The 14,573-nt window shown below is 37.3% G+C and overlaps 2 protein-coding genes and 1 pseudogene across 2 annotated transcripts; 2 read left to right on the top strand and 1 right to left on the bottom strand.

Annotated features, from left to right (window-relative positions):
* The first annotated feature begins 98 nt into the window (after positions 1–98).
* Positions 99–13,116, top strand: LOC146481334 (spondin-1-like). The gene is made up of 3 exons (XM_085108415.1): positions 99–627; positions 11,925–12,218; positions 13,004–13,116. Exons 1-3 carry the CDS (start codon positions 99–101, stop codon positions 13,114–13,116), a joined length of 936 nt encoding a protein of 311 aa, XP_084964541.1.
* LOC146481336 (uncharacterized) lies at positions 5,143–6,719 on the top strand (annotated as a pseudogene).
* On the bottom strand, positions 7,738–9,287 carry LOC146481335 (uncharacterized). Its single transcript, XM_085108396.1, has 2 exons — positions 9,057–9,287; positions 7,738–8,973 (listed from the first exon to the last, which is right to left on the bottom strand). The coding sequence occupies exons 1-2, from the start codon at positions 9,285–9,287 to the stop codon at positions 7,738–7,740; spliced, it is 1,467 nt and encodes a 488-aa protein (XP_084964522.1).
* Positions 13,117–14,573: the final 1,457 nt, after the last annotated feature.

Raw genomic sequence — 14,573 nt, 5'->3', positions numbered from 1 at the left:
AAGTCCAGTTCACTACACGTTTGGGCACGTCTATTTCCTTACATAGAGCTTAGTTTGTTTTGAACAAAACAAAGGTAGTTCCATGAGGCATACCAAAGATGTTTTCGGCTAAGACTTTCACTGTTTTAATACTGCTAATGTTATTCTGTTTAACTTCTGACTGTGACGGTTGGCGAAGACGCCGTCGTCGTCGTGCTCCCCAGCCATGTCCAGTGAAAAACTGTGATATCACTTTATGGTCATACTGGAGTTATTGCAGTACAGACCAATGTGGACAGCAAGGCTCTCAAAGTCGATCAAGAACAGTTGTATCAGAGCCATCATGTGGTGGAACAGAATGCCCTGCCAACCTTTCCGAAACTCTGCAGTGCTCTGGTAGTAAAGCAGTTGACTGCAAACTTAGCCACTGGTCAGAATGGAGCGGTTGTACAACTGTTTGTGGCGTATTAGGAACACAGTCAAGCGTCCGTCACCGAATAACTATCGAACAATGTGGCGGTACCTGCTCATCTTCCCTGATAAAGACACGATCCTGCCAACAGACCGGCTGTTTTAATGGAGGAAGTCTTAGAGATGGAGTATGTTCCTGTAGAGCAGGGTTTTCCGGGGATTGCTGCGAGCTGCAAGGTAAGTAGCTCACGAAAACTAGAAACTATAAGCCCCTCATAAACACAAACACAATATTAAAGCACCTCTAAATTTTGGACGCTTACTTCAAACAGGAAATTCTAATTGAAATTTTAAAATTTAGCACAGTAGTTATCGGAATTTTTTTTATGTTCACATATGATTTTCATATCCGTACAGTCAAAACAGGACTGTGTTTAAGATAGTAGAAACAGAAACAATCCAACCTCTGCAACTGAGTCTACATTTTGTACCAAAACACCGCACATTAACATGTTTGTTCTTACTTTTGAACGGCAAGTCATTTCTCTAACACACGGTGATATTGTTTATTACCCCTCAAAGGCCAATCCATCAAGATTAAAATTGCAATCAGGGCTCATAGACAGCCTTTTTTCTACTTAGAATGCTTAGGTAACTGGAGGCTTGTCTCTTGTATTACCACAAATTGAAGTACATCGTAACTCACTTATTGTATTCAGTAGTATTTCTCCATCATAGTGCAAGTATCAGTGAAGTCTACAAAGTATTACAAAAAGAAAGAAAAAACAAAACTCTGAAAATCATCCTGGACCAACGTGGATCTAATCATTATGTAAAAATCTAATCATTTTAAGCGCTCTTACAATTGAAACGGTCGAGCGCATTCCCATGATTGTGAACCGCGTATTAATCGATTGTTTGCACTTCGGCAAAATCACTTGCGTACTGAGTAGAGAAGTTTAGAGACTGTAGCGCGTTAGAGTTTTATGAGACTAAAAAGTCTTCCATACTTTCAAATGAGGAACTGAACTGACAAAGAAGACAATGGTATCAAATTGATTAATTCTTGTTCTTGCGTTAGCAAAATTGTGGCATTTATTTTTAGTACTTATCACGCATAAAGCGATAATGAATGCTAGGAATTCAAGACGAAAGATTTATTTCACTGGAACTTTCCAATTTCGAGAAACAATAACTTTCTGTATGTGACATGTCTTTCCTGTGTCATTTGTGGTCTGACCTCATTTCAGATGTGGAAGTAAATTAACAGAGCCTGCGTTTGATGCCAAGAGCACCAAAGCACTCTTGTTGTAATCTTTGACTTCGAATGGTTATTTCACTCGATTTTCAGCCGGTGGCATCGTTGCGCCTGTACAATTTCTCAAGTAAACCCCTGTTATGAGAGATAGATTAAAGAGGGGGATATTGCGTGCAAAGATGCTAGTGACGTCCATCCTGAGTTAAATTTTGCGAGTCACATAAGGAATTTCGAGCTTGAGGAAATACTAAAATGATAAATTAGAGATTTCGCTAGAGTTTCATTGTAGAAATGCTGCTGGTATGATATCAGCACACATACAATAGGCGCAAAGCATGCGGTTTTTTAAAACACACTTCCAGGACGTGTTTATGGCGAAGCTCACTCGTATGAATAACTAGTAAGAATTCTCATTAAACATGCCTCCACCTTTCTTATTTTTAAAATTTTAATGTATTGAAATTATTCTGACAGGTTTGAAGAAGATATTCTCATGAATTTCATCATTTACGATAAAACATCGAAAAGAGATGTGGAACAAAAGGTGGTCTTCGGTGGTCTTGCGATATTCTAGCAGCTAAGAGGTTGCTGCTTTAGCTTCGGAGGTCGACAAAAACCATCATATGTCCCAAGCTATAGTGCTTGTCTTCAGAAAGTTCGCGTCAATAAAAATGTTAATCAGTCCGTCATCCAGCGCAGATAAATGAGATAGAAACATGTAGTACACAGTTTATCCAAAGTCGATATGATGCACACCATTTGTAACAAAATTGGAAATTCATAACATTAGCACTTTCGCATGTCCTGTTACTTTGGTTTGTGTTGCTGCTCTAGTTTTAAGAAAGCATTGACTAAGGAGTAGGTTTTTAGAATCATTACCTTTTTACAACCGTAACAGTGCAATACGTTTGCTTTGAAAGTAGCCGAATCTTTTTTTCTTTGTAATCCCCGCTGTTAAGTGCCGCTCTCGCTAAGAGCAGTCCTCTCGACTTCCTGTCGGAAAAAAGTTTTCTTTTATTTTTTGCCCATGAAAATAGTTTAGGACACATGTTTCAAAAATAGTTTGTTTGTTTTCCAATTCTCTTTTTTTGCGTCGCCACAAGCCAAAAATGATTTTATGTACCTCACGAAATTCTATCTTCCTTCAAGTTACAAGATGCATTCAGTTAGTTCACAGACAAAATATGGAAACTTCAGCTGAAATATTTTTCATACCAGCGTGATCAGAGGCGACCCTTCTTTTCGACCTTAAGTTGAATATCAAAAATTCACTACTTTGTACGAAACAATTCTCAAAATGCAGGCGTTAATCGGGCTGAAAAAGCACATCGGTGCATAGTTTATACACCAATGAGGTCACGAATTGTCTCAAACCCGCGGGTATATCTCTAGCTTCCATCCACCAACATCTTAAAAACAACGCAAATCCATGTGTTTGCTCAATCGCGCTCGTGTCAAAGATTATTTGCATGATTCTGAAAATTGATCAAGATCTCCTTTTAACCGTTCAAACTTCGTTCGTTTATCTTCTACGTTGAGGATTTTAGGTTTTCATAGCAACTGAAGGGAGAATAGATGCCGAGTTGTCCTAAAACGTTGCGTAAACGCGATCGGTCGTAACGCTTGCGCGCTTGCGTGAGTTACAAATTAGACAAAGGTGATAGGAAGGCGCCTTATCGATAATTTACGTCGAAACATCAGGTCATGAACTACGCACAGTATGGAGAAGATCAAAATTAAAGAATAAAATTTAGCACTTTGGTCATAACAGACATATCGCGTTGCTTATGGCAAGCCAATTGTAGCAATATTCAATACTAAAATTCAATTTTAATTCAATGAAATTCAATTTCAATTCAATGAGATTCAAGTTCAATTCAATGAAATTCAAGTTCAATTCAATGAAATTCAATTTCAATTCAATGAAATTCAATTTCAATTCAATGGAAATTCAATGAAAATTCAATGAAAATTCAAGTTCAATTCAGTGAAATTCAAGTTCAATTCAATGAAATTCAAGTTCAATTCAGTGAAATTCAATTTCAATTCAATGAGATTCAAGTTCAATTCAATGAAATTCAAGTTCAATTCAATGAAATTCAATTTCAATTCAATGAAATTCAATTTCAATTCAATGAAATTCAATTTCAATTCAATGAAATTCAAGTTCAATTCAATGAAATTCAATTTCAATTCAATGAAATTCAATTTCAATTCAATGGAAATTCAATGAAAATTCAATGAAAATTCAATGAAAATTCAAGTTCAATTCAGTGAAATTCAAGTTCAATTCAATGAAATTCAAGTTCAATTCAGTGAAAATTCCATTCCAATTCAATTTCAATTCAAGTTCAATTCAATTTCAATTCAATTTCAATTCAATTTCAATTCAATTTCAATTCAATTTCAATTCAATTTCAATTCAATTTCAATTCAATTTCAATTCAATTTCAATTCAATTTCAATTCAATTTTAATTCAATTTCAATTCAATTTCAATTCAATTTCAATTCAGTGTAGACTATGCGCAAAGCATCTTGGATCAAACATACGGGAATCCGATTCCAAGCGCTTTTCCCGCCATTTTTTAATTCAATTTCAATTCAATTTCAATTCAATTTCAATTCAATTTCAATTCAATTTCAATTCAATTTCAATTCAATTTCAATTCAATTTCAATTCAAGTTCAATTCAATTTCAATTCAATTTCAATTCAATTTCAATTCAATTTTAATTCAATTTCAATTCAATTTCAATTCAATTTCAATTCAATTTCAATTCAATTTCAATTCAATTTCAATTCAGTGTAGACTATGCGCAAAGCATCTTGGATCAAACATACGGGAATCCGATTCCAAACGCTTTTCCCGCCATTTTTTAACCAACAAAATGGAGGAACATCTTCGAAACCTTGCCGATTCGTTGGGCGAGTGCTCAAGACTCGTGTCACAAGTGTTAGCAAGCTCTAGTTCAAGCTCAAAAACGAAAGTTCCGGACTCAGTCACTCAAGTCGTGTCTGAAAATAACTTAAGTTCAACTAACAATGTTGCTAGTGCCGTCGAGCGAGCTCGATCCATGTTGCAAAGAAGTCGAAGTACAGGATTGTGTTCTCGCTTGAGCCAACGGGAGCGACTTCGATCAGCATCTTCGTCCGTTCCTACCAGTCACAGAGGAAAGAAACAAAAAACAACTCCAGAACAATCTAAACCGTTTGAATTTGCTCTTATGCACGTGGGGGATGACGACGAAGAAGAAAGTTTGTCAATTAACCACGATAATATTTTGTTAAGAGGATTTGTTAATTTAGTTAATACAGATGGAGAGGACGACATCCGATCCAAAATTGGTGATGCGATCAGACTAAAATATCCGTTAGTTGGCAACAGAGATTTTGTGTTTCTTCGAGCAAACCGGCGAAAGTTAAGCACACCTGTTAGTTGTGAAGAATACACGTACAAGAAATTGCTCTGCGGGCAAGGAGCCATTTACATTAAAATGAAAAGTGAACTGAACTGTATAATATGTGATGACGATGGGAATAGCTTAATCGAAGATGATGATTTGCCAGGTAAATTTTGTTGTGTTTTTAAAATGTTTAAGGCAAAGTTTTAAAACTGGGTTGTTATTAAGAGTAATTCATTGTAACTTGTTTTTCCTTGGCCTCATTGTGACCATTTGTCCATGGCAACAACCTAATTTTGACATAATCTAGGGAGGGCCACAGGTTTGTCAACCTATGACTGTACTGTGTTTTACCCTTGTTAAATTAAGTTAGTTAGTTATTTACATCAGAACTTTCTTCACATCTTAATCAACTTTTTAATTGTAGTAAAAAGTCTCCTGGTTATTTGTTTTTCTCACAGTGGAAAGTGTCGTTAAACATTTACAGAAAAGAACCAAAAAAGTCAGTTCTTTTCATTCTTATACATATATTTTTTTGTGAAGAAATGCTTAGTCAACAAACTCCTGAACAACAGAAACAAACAGGAATGCAATCAGTATCCACCTTTGAAGAGAGCAGTACAGGAATTGAGTCAAAAAGGGAGAAGACAGAACCTGATTACACTGAAAATCAGTCTGTGGATCTTCTGGCCAAGGATTGTGTAAATTACTGTAAATCTAATGGTACTGAAAATCCAGCTGAAATTTTGCACTATGCACAAAGTCTGATTGTGACTGGGAGACCACTGGATGTGCAAGATGTAACTGTAAATCTGGAAGGTGAAACCAACTTCATCTTAATCAATCGACAAGATGTTTTGAGATCAGCTATGGAAGAAGTGCAATTTTTAAAGGACCCCAGACTAACACTTGCAGTTGGATTTTATGGTGAGAGTGCTGAGGATTATGGTGGTCCACGGAAAGAGTTCTTTCGCCTGTGTTTACGAGAGATCAAAGCTAAGTACTTTGACAATGGCCTCAAAGACCATCTTTCTAATGACTATTCAACAATTGGGTTAATAATGGTCCTTAGCACTTTGCAGAATGGTAGTATCCCTAGATTTTTAAAAGAAGATCATCTCCAGGCCCTCTTTTCTTCTGGAGAGCCATCAAATCCTTGTATCTCAAAGCTTCGCTTTGGCTTTAAAACCCTGGGGCTTTATCAAATAGGAAATGGTATACCTAACTTCCTTCACCTTTTCAGACCTTCAGAAAGTTCAGCCTTGTCAAGAAGAAAGCTGATTGTCCTCCTCCCACCAAATTTCTCTGAAGGGGGTGGCAATGTACACCGTTTCGAATCAGAAATTTATGATTTGTTTTCTAAATACACCAGGCTAGCAGCAAGTGGGCAAAGGGGGTAAATCACCCTGGGACATATACTTCAGTTTGTCACTGGTACTGATGAAGAGCCCCCACTTGGGTTTGGTGTTGCACCTTGTATAGAATTTGTTGAGGCAGCAAGCCATGGCACAAACTCTCACACAGAATGCCCATTTCTACCTACTGCAAACACTTGTGCAAATATATTGTATTTACCAAGACGTGCAAAGGATGTATTGCTGCCAAGTGAGGAACAACTCTTCAATCTTTATGATTTAGCCTTTGCAAATGCATATTTTGGAAATCTGTAAATTTAGATTCTATTAAGTTGTGAATACAATGATTTCTAGCTCATCGTTTTGGTAAATGTTTACAAGTGAAACAAGTGATGAAAAATCACTTCCAGATGTCTTGACCATATGGCACATAGTTGAGATGGTGGGCAAAGGGGTGCTACATTTAAAGGCGTTATGTTTTGCTGGGCTTGGCCAATATCTTGGGTATCATTTCAACAATGGACTCTAAAGACTGGGCCTAAATTGTTGTATTTCCAGCTGAAATTGTGTAAGATGTTTAAATTTATATTTTAAATGTATATTAAAACATGTTGAGTTGCAAAAATTGCTTTCTTTGGACCACTTGCATTATAAAAAGGTAATGTTTAGTGGTGCCTTATAATTGTGCTGCACAAGGATTTGTCACAAATAACAATTCAACAGTTCATTTAAAATGGGGTTTTATCTTAAGAATTGTGAAGTGTTTCAGTCTGTGCTAAAAGTATTTTCAGGAGCCAATGCTCATTCAGTCATTGCACTCATAACAATTCATGGGAAAGAATGAAGTACTCAGTAAAAAAATTGATTACTAAGTTGTGCAATGGTTTCTAGTAAATGGGGGAGGACATAAGTTGTGTTTTATTTGTGAATTAGCTGTCTGTGTCTTTTAGCAAAGACTTAAAAATTGAAGAAAATCTTCAACAAAAATACTTTTTTAATTTGTTGCTAGACACAAGAACTTTCACTGCTTGATTGTAGCATTGTATCCGTTGAAATGTGAGGATCATACCTGTGCTATCAAAAATAGACAGCTGCTTAAATAAGTAAAAGAGTTTCTGTTTTAAGGTACCTGAATAAAGTTGAAGTTTAAGTCATCTTTTATACTGGTGTTGTATACTGAATTTCTTTGACAATTAGGTAACCATATCAAATCCTGTTGCATGTTCATTTTGCATTTGATTAATATTGACACTCAATTGTTAACTTTACTGTCTGCACATCCCACGCAGCAACTGAAGATGGCCACATGATTTACCAAAAAGGTATAGTGTTATTAACAGTTTTCAACGCTCTCCTTTACTATCTGGTGAATGTTAGTGTAGATATCTATGCCCATTTGCATCGATGACATGAATGGATCGATCTGCTCAAGAACTTTGGCTTGAACTGACTGATGTTCAACTGGTAATGTCACTGGAGGAACAACAACATTGTTGTTGCTATCTTCAAATGGAGATGGCCCATCTGGGTCAACACCATAGACCTCCAGGTCATTAGGATCCTCATCTAATTGCCCATGTACCAAGGGGTTGTCTTCATTTAACATGCCATTGACCCACATCTGATATGGGGACCAATGGTTTGCTGTCCTTACCTTGTGATGGTTGAAGGCCTCCATATATTCGTGAAGCGCAAGGTTTATTCTTGGGAGGAATGTCAAATGTAGCGCAAACATATCCGTTGCATTGTCAACGTTAAGCAGGCCTGTATCCTCCATTGCGTACAACACGTAGTAGAAAAGATGACACACACACCTGAAGACGTCCCTCCAGAGTCTTTCAATTCTCTGATTTCTCGTGGAGGAACCGGCAATGAAACTCCCTCTACCTTCACCTCTTGCTTCCACCATAGCATCACAAACTAATACATTTTCCACACCATAATCCACACGAATACGTGATGGCCACAACCCATCTTTTTCAATTGCTTTCAGAAAGAGTTCCAGAACAGTTTGTGAAAGATTATTATTACTACATCTAAGAAACACAACTCTTCTAGAGAAACCATCCATGCATCCGTGGATTACAAAACCCCAGCGAATGAGAGAATGATGACCATCTAACTGCCACAGAGAATTTGGCCATGGCACGGAGTATTGCCTTCGAGAAATAACCATTCCCCACCTCAAGGCAGTATTCGCTGGATCCACCCTTGCTAAACACTCGCGAATTCTTCTTCTTTGAATCCTCAGTCCAAGTGACTTAAGGTACCCGGGTAAATATGTTCGACCGGTTGTTAATCCATGACGAGCAATATACTCTAAAAGTAATTCATCCAATTCTGTATCCGGCAACAAACTAAAATTCGCCGTGCTTTGCAAGCCATATGATTGTACTCTACGATAAATTGTCCAACGAGACACACCAAACAACAAAGAAATTTTTTCCAATGAAAATCCAAGTCCGAGAAGATCTTCTAACGTGTCAGGAGATATAAGGAACTGTGGTCTCCCAGGATTTCCCAGAATGTGGTCTCCCAGGATTTCCCAGGATGTGGTCTCCCAGGATTTCTGAGAATTTTACGTTTATGTCGAGAAATTGATGAAGGTTTTACTGCTAGAGTTTTGAGATGATTTTCAATAGCCCGTAGTACTTCTGCAAACGCAGTAGCTAGAGATTCCCACTCGATCCGATCTTGCTCAATGTCAGTTAAGGCAATAGAACTCAAAAGACTAACGGTTCGATCGAGAACTACAGATTGTGCTTGCACGTCACTGATATCCGTTTCACTATTATGTATACACTGCTCTGTTCTATCGAGCACTGACGATAAAAGTTCAGGTAAGTCTTTTTCCACGTCAAATTCTGGCTCTACGTCCGCCATTATGCTAGTTAAATTTACCGCGCGAAAACATAAAGCCTTAAAGTTCCCGTATGCTAGTTATCATTTCCGGTCACTAACCGGAAGCAATTTTGAATGTTTGTTTTTTCATTGAATTGAAATTGAATTTTCATTGAAATGAACTTGAATTTTCATTGAATTGAACTTGAAATTCATTGAATTGAAATTGAATTGAAATTGAATTTCCAATGAATTGAACTTGAATTTCATTGAATTGAACTTGAATTTCACTGAATTTTCATTGAATTTTCAATGAATTTTCATTGAATTGAAATTGAATTGAAATTGAATTTCATTGAATTGAAATTGAATTGAACTTGAATTTCATCGAATTGAACTTGAATCTCATTGAATTTCATTGAATTTCATTGAATTGAAATTGAATTGAAATTGAATTTCATTGAACTGAACTTGAATCTCATTGAATTGAAATTGAATTTTAGTATTGAATATTGCTACAATTGGCTTGCCATAGTTGTGACGAATTTTTGTCTCGATTTTGCATCCGCTTAAAATTTATAAAATCCACGAGTTTCGCGGCAAAAGAAAGATAATGCCTTCCAGGCAAATATTCGTGAGTTCAATAACAAGCTGGTGGCAGCTTTTACGATAAATGGCTTTGAAAACTCAGTCTCCTTTCACTGCCTCACATTCTTCATTTTGCTCTGGATTCTAAAAAATACTTTTTCTACTTTTTCAGTGTCCTCTCAGGTGTTCTGATGTTTAGAACATACCAATAACTGTTTTATTTTTTCCAAACCAGGGCTAAAATACCCAAAGCCACTCCAATCTTTGCTTTCCATCAATCAAGTAAACATTTTAAAAGATCAAATTCTCATTAAGATGTAAAATTCTTCAGTCCATTTTAATAATTTTCGATTCTAATTCGTTACATTAACTAATTTTGATTCCGACTTCTAGAACCCGCGAAACAGGTCGTATGACAAAGAGAAAAGTTTGCACAATCACGTCACGCAATATGTCAAGCTGGGTTTGTCCAATTGATTTTGATGGTCGAAAGGAAATGTCGAGTTTGTCGCTCAAAACCGCTGTGGTTCAAAGAGCTTAACATCATTCATGACGGAAACAAATATGTAGAAAAGAGGGCTAGTTCATCGGGTTCCGTGTACAAAATCTCGTGAGAAGCTGCAAGAATTGTTTCAGAGTGTTTTGTAAATGGAAACACTGTAACCCATTTTAACTTGTTTTTGTGTCCTTTTGAGAAACGCGATATGTCTGTTATGACCAAAGTGCCAAATTTTATTCTTTAATTTTGATCTTCTCCACACTGTGCGTAGTTCATGACCTGATGTTTTGACGTAAATTATCGATAAGGCGCCTTCCTATCACCTTTGTCTAATTTGTAACTCACGCAAGCGCGCAAGCGTTACGACCGATCACGTTTACGCAACGTTTTAGGACAACTCGGCATCTATTCTCCTTTCAGTTGCTATGAAAACCTAAAGTCCTCAACGTAGAAGATAAACGAACGAAGTTTGAACGGTTAAAAGGACATCTTGGTCAATTTTCAGAATCATGCAAATAATCTTTGACACGAGCGCGATTGAGCAAACACATGGATTTGCGTTGTTTTTAAGATGTTGGTGGATGGAAGCTAGAGATATACCCGCGGGTTTGAGACAATTCGTGACCTCATTGGTGTATACACTATGCACTGATATGCTTTTTCAACCCGATTAACTCCTGCATTTTGAGAATTGTTTCGTACAAAGTAGTGAATTTTTGATATACAACTTAAGGTCAAAGAGAAAGGTCTCCTCTGATCACGCTGGTATGAAAAATATTTCAGCTGAAGTTTCCATATTTTGTCTGTGAACTAACCGAATACATCTTGTAACTTGTAGGAAGATAGCATTCCGTGAGCTACACTGTTGCAGTCGCTGCGCGCTGGACAAAATCTTTGAAATTTAAAGTTTCGATCGCTATCCACAGGGCTGGTCTGGCCAAAAATCATTTTTGACTTGTGGCGAAGCAAAAAAAGAGAATTGGAGAACAACTAAACTATTTTTGAAACATGTGTCCTAAACCATTTTCATGGGCAAAAAATAAAAGAATTTTTTTTTTTTAGACGGGAAGTCGAGAGGACCGCTTTTAGCGAGAGCGGCACTTAAATACAGGATATGTGTTTATGCAGACCTAGTGCGAGGAGATGATACTATCCCAGCTTAACTTTCTACTCCACATCGTAGAGAAGAAAGAGAACCCGCCTTTTCTTTTCGAACAGTGTAGTTTCATGAATTCCTGGATGTTAAGTAAAATCTGGGCCGCAGAGACTCCATGGTGAGCTACGCCTGCAGTACTGACCGTCGATACATGCAATCGCGTCTAATCCTATCCGCAACACAAAAACAGGATAGAGTATTGACTGCTTAAGCATGCCACGACACTTAGTGTCTCATAGGGAACTTTCCAACCTTCCTTTTCCGCCGTGTTGTATGGCGAATAAGATTCCAAGAGAAGGGCAACACGGTCGCATATCCAGCTCGTTTCAAAAAATAACATATTTCCTTATCCTCCCTAGCTGTTACCGGAGTTTAGAGAAATTACTCGAAAACTGGCATATTATCCTTTCAAACAAATTATATATGTCATACGCAGGGGAAACTTGGCGTTGCGGTGGACTGGGGCCAGTCAACTGCCATCTTAGTTCCTGGTCGGAGTGGGGTCCTTGTACGACAATGTGTGGTGTAGGGGGTAGGCAGACTAGCACTCGTCGCCGGCTGATTACAGAGCAGTGTGGAGGTACATGCCCCGGTGGATTAAACTTAAAAATAACACGAGCCTGTCCTCAGATCAGATGCTTTAATGGAGGCAGATTAATGCATGGAGCATGTAAATGCAATGTGGGTTACTCTGGTGATTTCTGTGAGTACACTGAGAACACTAAGAAAGGTAAAGTCCACACAGAAATATGCATAACTGCATAGGTTACGTGGTTATAAACAACGTGTTTCCTATAAGGCTTGAAAGCTACTTTAGAGATGGTCTAGCAAAAGAAAATAGCAGCATCGAATCCAACTTGTCTTAGAAGAGGATCTTAAGGGGTTGGCATTACTTTTGACAGCATAGATTGTTCCAATAGTAAACGGTTTAAATCTTGCGGGGGGAGGGGGGGGGGGGCATATTGCGGTTGACAGTTTATTTTTGGAAAGACAGTTTATCACTGAGAACTAATTCAACAAAATTCACATTGTGAGAAATTAAAACAAACAATTTAGCGCTAAAACTGCAATCACCTCCCCTTCCTTCCTTGCATAATATTTTAGATCTATATCTTGTTTGTTTACTATACTCAGATCACAGCTGCCACAGGTGCAATCTATATTGGCTCCCAGTGTCATAAAATAGCCAAGCTCCTTGATGTTTTTGATTGCAGATTTTAAGTTTCGATGCTCAATCACTGAGCTTCAGAGCACTGGTTTAAGGGCTCTCCTATTCATTAGGTACAACAAAACGCGTTGCCGGTTAAATAAGTTAGCAAATTTATTTCTAAACTCCAAGTTTTTATTGTTCCTTTCTGAATTCGACATTTTAAAAGTAAATTTTAAAATTGTTAAAAAATGTTCTCTTACTGCTTGAAAAGTGGCTAACCGATCATTCAAATGACTTTTCTGTTGATGTAGATCAAATTTTTCGACTGCTGATCATATTCTTCTCCTTTTCAGATACAGATAGAGATATAGATACCAACACAGGCTCAATCAAAATCAAGGTCGCGATTTCGGTGCCGGGAGTAGTAGTTTTATTCGTCATCATCTTTTGTGTGTGCTGGCGTTATTTTAAGGAATGAACCCAGGCCTCGAAGATCAATATGAATCTACCCAAAGTTGCCTTTTTTACCTTTTTACACAACATACTCAGTGTCAAGCTTAAAACGCAGCAAGCGAGATAAATCGAAACAGAAGTCAAATCTTTGTAGAGCTCCTTTAACTAAAATTTGTGTAAGAACAAGCTTTAGCCAAGCTACTTATTTTAAAGGGAAAGTGAAAAGTGGGCGAGCGAAAAATGATATTAGCGATAGCCTGTTACATGTTATACAAGGATTCGAAAGGGGATTTTAGCCATCAATTTATTTGCGCCCAAACTACATAATCAGCTATGGGAACATGCTTATTTTTCTACTCTCTGCCGTGGTCAACTACTAATGGATGGAGCCTTTAGTTATCACCCCATAAACGCAGAGTTTCATGTCTTTTATCACGAGTTATACAACCCATAGCTTTCTTTCTCTTCAAAATATACTTTTCGTGAACAAATCAAAAATGAAATATTGCTACTTGAGAATAGGAGCAAATAGCAAATCAACTGAGCGCGAGTTCAGGCCTTAATAACAGCCACCATTTTGTCAAGGAGCGCGCAACCCACGCACAAAGCATTATGCGCAGTAGGGATGCGCAATCGGCAAGACTTTGAAATTAACAGCTATATTAAATCTCCAAAACTCTATTGACGCTGATGCACAAATGTAAGTTATCAAAACTTAGAAAGAGAAAACCGTAACCTTAATTTTAATTGTTTGCTCATTTTTCATGTATATGTTGTTTAACCGCGGTGTGCTCTGAATGAAATGTTATCGATGATAAAGCTCGAGTGCAACGTCAATATCATGCAAAGCTGGTTAGAGTTCTCACTCGAATGATGGCTCAAGTCCTTAAGAGGTGTTTAAGTATCTTTGTACTAAAATGACCTTTTAGGCTGCTTTTTGTTGATATAACCAGGTGTCAATTCTACTTTGTAGTATTTTTGTACTTGGATTTTCCGCCCTAAGTTCCAACATATTCTTTGTGTCATTTTGCAACCATGAAAACTGCATACATCACGAGTGAATCAACATGATCCTCTTTTGGACTCAGTAAATACAGCTTGTGCTGACAAAGGAAAGACGAAAGATGTGTTTTGCTTCAAAACTGATTGACTTGCACTGGTTTTTCTCTGGAATGGTACTCACATACCTCTGGACTGAAAATGTGTCAGAGAAGACCATCCCAGTATTTTATCAAACATTGAAAGTGCTTAAAGGAGTGTGCTTAAGCTTTAAGAAGTTTCATGTATATTCAAAGTGTTAAATAATGTCCTTTAATTTTTTCTCATTTATACTGTTATAAAATGATTTCGAGAGCAATTTGTATCCAATCAGCACGAGTATATTTGGCAAAGATTATAACTGAAAAAAACGTAGCGGTCAGAAGGCTTTCGAGAGCCTATCCCAAAGTGTCTTAGAAATAATTTGAATACTACAATATGTTT

This window comes from Pavona decussata, unplaced genomic scaffold (genome assembly GCF_977016875.1).
Source record: "Pavona decussata unplaced genomic scaffold, jaPavDecu1.1 SCAFFOLD_50, whole genome shotgun sequence".
Classification (NCBI taxonomy): domain Eukaryota; kingdom Metazoa; phylum Cnidaria; class Anthozoa; order Scleractinia; family Agariciidae; genus Pavona; species Pavona decussata.
The sequence above is the reverse complement of the archived record's forward strand: the minus strand, read 5'-3'. Positions and strand labels throughout refer to the sequence as shown.